This window comes from Oncorhynchus masou, chromosome 13 (assembly GCF_036934945.1).
Source record: "Oncorhynchus masou masou isolate Uvic2021 chromosome 13, UVic_Omas_1.1, whole genome shotgun sequence".
Classification (NCBI taxonomy): Eukaryota; Metazoa; Chordata; class Actinopteri; order Salmoniformes; family Salmonidae; genus Oncorhynchus; species Oncorhynchus masou.
The window spans coordinates 78,205,708-78,212,734 of record NC_088224.1 but is presented as its reverse complement, the minus strand read 5'-3'; the positions used below and the strand labels follow the sequence as shown (position 1 = coordinate 78,212,734).

At 44.5% G+C, this 7,027-nt stretch overlaps 1 protein-coding gene across 1 annotated transcript; it reads left to right on the top strand.

Annotated features, from left to right (window-relative positions):
* The first annotated feature begins 2,417 nt into the window (after positions 1 to 2,417).
* LOC135553436 (tripartite motif-containing protein 42-like) lies at positions 2,418 to 6,270 on the top strand. Its single transcript, XM_064985554.1, has 5 exons — positions 2,418 to 2,461; positions 2,667 to 3,376; positions 4,873 to 5,606; positions 5,718 to 5,942; positions 6,059 to 6,270. The coding sequence occupies exons 1-5, from the start codon at positions 2,418 to 2,420 to the stop codon at positions 6,113 to 6,115; spliced, it is 1,770 nt and encodes a 589-aa protein (XP_064841626.1). The 3' UTR covers positions 6,116 to 6,270.
* Positions 6,271 to 7,027: the final 757 nt, after the last annotated feature.

The window sequence follows — 7,027 nt, the reverse complement described above, 5'->3', positions numbered from 1 at the left end:
GACACCAGAAAAAAATTGTAGACCTGCACCAGGCTGGGAAAAATCTGCAATAGGTAAGCAGCTTGGTTTGAAGACATCGACTGTGGGAGCAATTATTAGGAAATGGAAGAGATACAAGACCACTGATAATCTCCCTCGACAAAATCTCACCCCGTGGGGTCAAAATGATCACAAGAACAGCGAGCAAAAATGTGAATGACCTGCAGAGAGCTGGGTCAAAGCCTCCCATCAGTAACACACTACAAGCCCCAAAAGCATTTGGATGATCCAGAAGAAGATTGGGAGAATGTCATATGGTCAGATGAAACCAAAATATAACTTTTGGTTTGGAGGACAAAAAAGTTGCATCCAAAGGAACACCACCTACTGTGAAGCATGGGGGGTGGAAACATCATGCTGGGGCTGACAGTTTTGGTTATCTCCACAACCTCAAACAGTCAACTCCAAACTCCACTATGGCCAAGACCAAAGTTGCGAGGGGACCTAGTGAATGACCTGCTCCAAAGCCTCCCATCAGTAACACACTACGCTGCCAGCTGCTTAAGCCAGTACATGTCCAGGCCCGTCTGAAGTTTGCTAGAGAGCATTTGGATGATCCAGAAGAAGATTGGGAGAATGTCATATGGTCAGATGAAACCAAAATATAACTTTTTGGTGTTTGGAGGACAAAGAATGCTGAGTTGCATCCAAAGAACACCATACCTACTGTGAAGCATGGGGGTGGAAACATCATGCTTTGGGGCTGTTTTTCTGCAAAGGGACCAGGACGACTGATCCGTGTAAAGGAAATAATGAATGGGGCCATGTATCGTGAGATTTTGAGTGAAAACCTCCTTCCATCAGCAAGGGCATTGAAGATGAAACGTGGCTGGGTCTTTCAGCATGACAATGATCCCGAACACAACGCCCGGGCAACGAAAGAGTGGCTTCGTGAGAAGCATTTCAAGGTCCTGGAGTGACCTAGCCAGTCTCCAGATCTCAACCCCATAGAAAATCTTTGGAGGGAGTTGAAAATGCCCAGCAACAGCCCCAAAACATCACTGCTCTAGAGGAGATCTGCATGGAGGAATGGGCCAAAATACCAGCAACAGTGTGTGAAAACCTTGTGAAGAGTTACAGAAAACATTTGACCTCTGTCATTGCCAACAAAGGGTATATAACAAAGTATTGAGAAACTTTTGTTATTGACCAAATGCTTATTTTCCACCATAATTTGCAAATAAATTCATTAAAAATCCTACAATGTGATTTTCTGGATTTTTTAAAATCATTTTGTCTGTCATAGTTGAAGTGTACCTATGATGAAAATTACAGGCCTCTCATCTTTTTAAGTGGGAGAACTTGCACAATTGGTGGCTGACTAAATACTTTTTGCCCCACTGTATATCACCTAATGCTAATTAGATATTTTTATCAACTTAAGTTATTGTGAACATTACACGTTTTTAACTTCTATTTGCTATTTATGGCCTGTAGGCCTCATTGACCTGAGCTCATACAACTATTTTTTGAGTAAAAAAAAAAGATGGATTATTGTATTATTTTGACTATAACAAATACTCAAATGAAACCTATTGTGCTATTTATCACAGACTACTTTGTGTCAAAGTTTAACAAGGACTCTCTCCTCCTCACCAGTGTCATTATCAAAGATATGATCAAGAGCCTCGCATACAGTATATCGTTTGGTCATTGTGGTGCCACAGAATGAATTGTGAGCAAGGCCTCAAAAAAGCTTTATATTCCAGAGCTGCAAGAAAGGTTCTATATGTTACTGAAACAATTTTGCAATTGTTTGTGAGAATGCCAACAAGTGTGGTTCCCGTGTGTGTGTGTGCGTGTGTGTGTGTGTGTGTTTAATCCAATGTCAAATGTAATACAATGTCTCCATCTAGTGGCCATTTCTAGTGATGTGTTTATTGGTAGTGTTTTATCAACTTTTTCCCCACTGCGAAGAAATAGGCTGTAGAGAATCATATTAAAGCGCCGGGCTTGGAATTTGAACACGTTACCAAATAATTCGGCCGCCACGTACGCTGCCATAATAACGTCATAGACGACCGAAAGTGTCCGCCACCTCATAGTAAAAGAGCTGAGATATTCCCGCGAGTTTCACTTTTTGATCACACTCAGTCGTGCTGAAGAACGTAAGTGCCTCAGTAATGAATGAAAAATGCAGATTAATTAACTAGATTAGGCTAATTAAATATAAAGATCTCTATTAGAATTTGCAACCAACATGTAAGCCAATGGGTGAAATAGAAAGTAGGCTAGACTAACGAGCGAAATCTAATCATGACTTTGTTTTCTTTAGGATATCTCACGCATAAAATAGAATTGGGAATCTGTTATCTAATACAAGAATGCTTGGTACTGATTCTGAATCCGGCTGTTGGCCGCGCTTGAGGTCTTCGAAGATGCGCAACAACCCCAAAGCCAAACACACAGGAAAGGAGATAGGGTATGAAATAGATAAAAAGCCTAACAAGTACTGAAGTAGTGCCATATATGATTTTTATTTTTATATGGACTGGAATAACAGAAATAGTCATCTGAAAATGTCTGGCATAGTGGGGGATGATATTGTAGTGTAACTGTGACTACATTAGTATTTTTTTCCAGCTCTCCCCTGTCTGACCCCTAAGCCTGCCTGTTACCCCTTCTAGCTCTCAGGATGCCCAGACAAAAGCTGAGCTTGACCCAGTGACCCGCTCCCTGGCTCTCCACCTGTGCTGCCCAGCCTGTGACACTCTCCTCCTCCAGCCTGTGTCTCTGCCCTGTGGCCACTGCCTCTGTCGGCCCTGCCTGGAAGGCGTCCGCAAGAAGCCACCCAGCACCAAGGCTTCTGATGCCGAGCAGCCTCAGCCCTGCTCCCAGTGCCCCCGCTGCCTGGTCCACTACTCCCTCCAGCCCGGCGAGTCCTGGCACTTCCCAGAGAACCTTCTCCTGGCTAACGTGGCTGAGCAGCTCCTGGAAAGGCTTGAGGGCCTGAGGCGGGTGAAGCAACCCAAAAACACCTGTGCCAAGAAGATACCCCTGAGGGTGACCACCTGCGAGATCTGCTGTAAGCAGCGCGAGGCCCAGCGCTACTGCCACACCTGCGGCCTCAACTACTGTGCCAAGTGCCTGAGAAAACTCCATGGCAAACGAGCATTCCAGGTCCACGTGCTGACGGAGCCTGTGGAGAGCGGGTGCCGCGATCCGTGCCCCACCCACCACGACCGCTCCCTGTCCCACTGTTGCCTTGACGACGGAGCTCTGGGGTGCCATGGGTGCATGGAACAGGGGCACCAGGGACACGACGTGTCACTAGTCCACAAGGCCCGCGCCCACATGGAGGTGGGCATCCACAATTCCCTAGAGCAGGCTTGGAAGGGTAAGGTCACGTCTACTACTCTAATTTCATGGATTTATGTTGTTCATTTGACATCTTAATGTTGCTGCACAAACAGCTTTTGTTCAGTTAATTAGCTTTCATAAGTGCAGCCAGAATGTACCAGTGCTAACCTTTCACATCTTAATTACTCCAAGTAAAAAATACATTCTCTGTGAACCACAGTAATGGTAGTCAATGTTCCCTCAAAAGAAAATAGGCACTGAGCAAATTTCAGGTCTGCTGAGGACAAACTTGAACATTTTGAAAATTCTGTGCAAATTCCAGCGCAAGTTTACTGTGAACACTGAGGTCGTACTCGCTTTAAGTTTCAGTTTTAACAGTGGTCAGGTAGACTACTATGGTTATTTTATCATAATGTAGGTCTACCAGAGTGGCCTGCCATCGAAAACAATGGAGAAAAATACATTCCATAACATTTTAACATGGAAATAGCTGTTCTATCAATCAGCCTACAGTAGCAGCAAATGTGTGGTGTTCAATGTAGGCCTACATTCCATGAGACTTAAAAAAACATGCAGGGCTTGACATTACCCTGTTATCCACTAGTCCTTCAGACAAGGAGATGGCTCAAAATGTTTTGTTGTTTGATGCAAGACACCACTTTACAAAATAAAATGCATTATTATTCCCATACCATTATTATAGAAAACCAGACAAATTATGCTTCCCTCTGCCTATTGGCTACTTACCTTATCAAGCCTGTCTCAAAATACAACACTGCCCCTTCTTAACACTTCAAAAACGCACTTTACCTGACTAGCTTTTCAAAGATGACTAGAAATGCACACATCTTGTGCTCTTGTCGGAAGCAACCACTCCCCCATTGTTGACTAGAAATTAGAGATAACCGGGCTGATGACTCACTAACTAGCAAAGAATATGAACAAATGTGCACATGTTTGATCTCAAAACAAGCGCATTTACTCGTGACCATTCATGCTGTAAACACAGTCAAGTTCAAAGTGAATGGCACAGATCCATATATGACTATTTGCATATAGGCCTACTGCAGCTCTGATTGGTTATGGCGCTGTTGAGTAGGGGCCTGAGTCATGCCTGTCAATGCAATAGAATCATACGCCAATGCTCTCTGCATACAAGGAAATCTCTTACACAGTTAATTTTGCATGCTAAGTCTTGCATAGTTTGTTTTGTTTCAGTATGTTACATTGAAAGTGGCTAATATTGTATTGATTTGTGCACAATTTTCCACAGTATAGTGAAACGTTGATAGTGTTAACTAAAGGGAAAAACTAGGACGTTGAGTGAAGTTCAAACTCATTCTTCTCTGCATGGGCTGATATTTCTTCTGCCCGGCCATCCGAGGGGAGCTGCGTGCCGACGCATGTGCACAGCTTAGAGGGAATATTATGTCAAACAGATTACTTGCAGCAGAGTAAACTCAAAGTTAATTAATTAAAAGTTCATACAGAAATGTAAGTTTGTTTATTGCTGCACCCGTCATGTGGCTGTAGTGAAGTCCCAGTGTGAAGCTGACATGGTGTCCATGGACCAGTTGAGGGCCCAGACGGACTCCGACGGCACCGAGCTAGGACACCGTGTACGCGAGGGCTTCCTGTCTCTCCGTAATGTCCTGCTAGACCAGGAGGCATTGCTGCTCTCACACCTGGACAACCTGACCTCCAGCACCTGCAGCGGAGCCATTGACTTCCTCCAGACCTCTGCCCCACTCCTGGGCTCCCTGACTGGGCTGGAGATAATCTCTGAACAGGCCCTCCTGGAGCCCAACACCGTGGCCTTCCTGACCGGGGCCATGGCTCTGACCCAGCGGCTGCAGAGGGTCAACAGGGACATTCATCGCCCTGCCCTGACTCTCCAGGAGGGGGAGCCCTTCAAGGGGGTGAAGATGGACTTTGATGCCCTCTTTAGGGACCTGCAGGCCCTGCTGGGGACTCACCTCCACTGGAAGAGCCCCGAAGTGGCTGCAGTGGATTCTGTGGCGACCGGCATGGAGGCAGATGTTTTGGAGGGGTGCTGCGACGTGGTGCAGCTGCCGTCATGCCCAGGGACCCCCCACCGCTCCCTGGCGGACTCACCCCGAAGCCCCCGGACCCCCAGGAGCCACAGGAAGCTGGTGATGGAGGAACAGCTGGGCCTGTCAGCTGGGGACTGCAGCGATAAGGAATGCTATCTGCTGCCCAGGCCCCCCATCATCTACCAGCACATCGTCAATGGAGCCACTGTGGAGGTACAGTTAAACAGAAACTATGGACTTATTCAGGAATTAAACTTCAAATGTATTGTTTTATATCTATGTAGAAGTTATCCAATATGATGATAACTCTATCTGTCTGTGTAGATCTTCTGGATGCTGCCCATGGGTGAGGAGGTGGAGACCTTTGACATCCACTTCCAGGATGCTGTTACCGTGGGGATGGTCATGGAAGAGGGGAAGGGAGTGGTCCTGGTGGGGCTGAAGACATGCAACCTGCAGACGGTCGGGCTCTGCCTAAACACACACTACCTGTTCCGGGCACGCTCTGTCAACAGCCACGGGGCCGGGGAGTGGAGCTCCTCCTACAGAGTGAGTGTGGTATTACATGACCAATGACATTCACTGACTGACTGTAAGCCCAATCCTATTTTGATATACATGAGTATTACTAACAACTACCGTGTTCATGTTGTCATTGTTCCCAGGTGAACACCGAGTGCCAGGGAGATGAGGCCAAGGCAGCCGTGACACAGGAAATCTAACTCTTACAACAGGAAATAAAGATCCCACACATCAAATCTCATACTCCATATGTCTACTTACAATCTGCCATTTACACATATTATTTTACATTATCAAACAGAAACATACATTGCATAAAAAAATAATGCAAGCAACTTTGAAAAAGTGAGTTATTCAATTTCAATAAACACAATGCACACATCTTGTTTCTATGTGGAATTTGTTCCTAACTAATTCACCTGGTTAAATAAAGGTTAATCAGAATAAAATTTTATTGACCACTTTAAAATTATAGTCTTAGTCACGTCTTGGTGCCCAGGGCAAACAGTGGAAATCTTTCTTTAATCACCTATGAAAAAAAACAATAATTAGCATCAGGCTAACGAGTCCTAGGTGACCCTCTCATTATACAACATTAAATAATTACATCCTATTACCCAGCAGCAGCAGCCCTCTGCTATTACAGCCCACACATCTCTCAAGGACATGGTAATCCACTCATTCTAATTAAAACACTGCTAAAAGTGCACTGTCCGGAAAAATTTGGTAAGTGTCGTGACTTGACTTTAAAATCAATCTGAGGATTGTTATTTATCTAATTACCTAAATATGTTTAATTGTTACCCGATTAAATTAATCATGCAACAATTAACTCATTAGGATTTGGGGCACCACGAGAGGGGTTCTTTAAAGAGTTGCCATCTCCCGAATTAAACTCTAAAAGTCTTTACCTATCACATCTATAACAGTCAATGTATTTATCATATCATCATTCTGAACAGTCGTAACCTCCTTGCATCTGCAAAAACCTGAGACTTACTTATGATTCAGTACTACACAAATTGTTGTAATTAATTATTTACAAACTAATTAAATGGTAACACAGGATAACATACACACTTAATACGTTAAAAACAGGTCTATAGCGGATT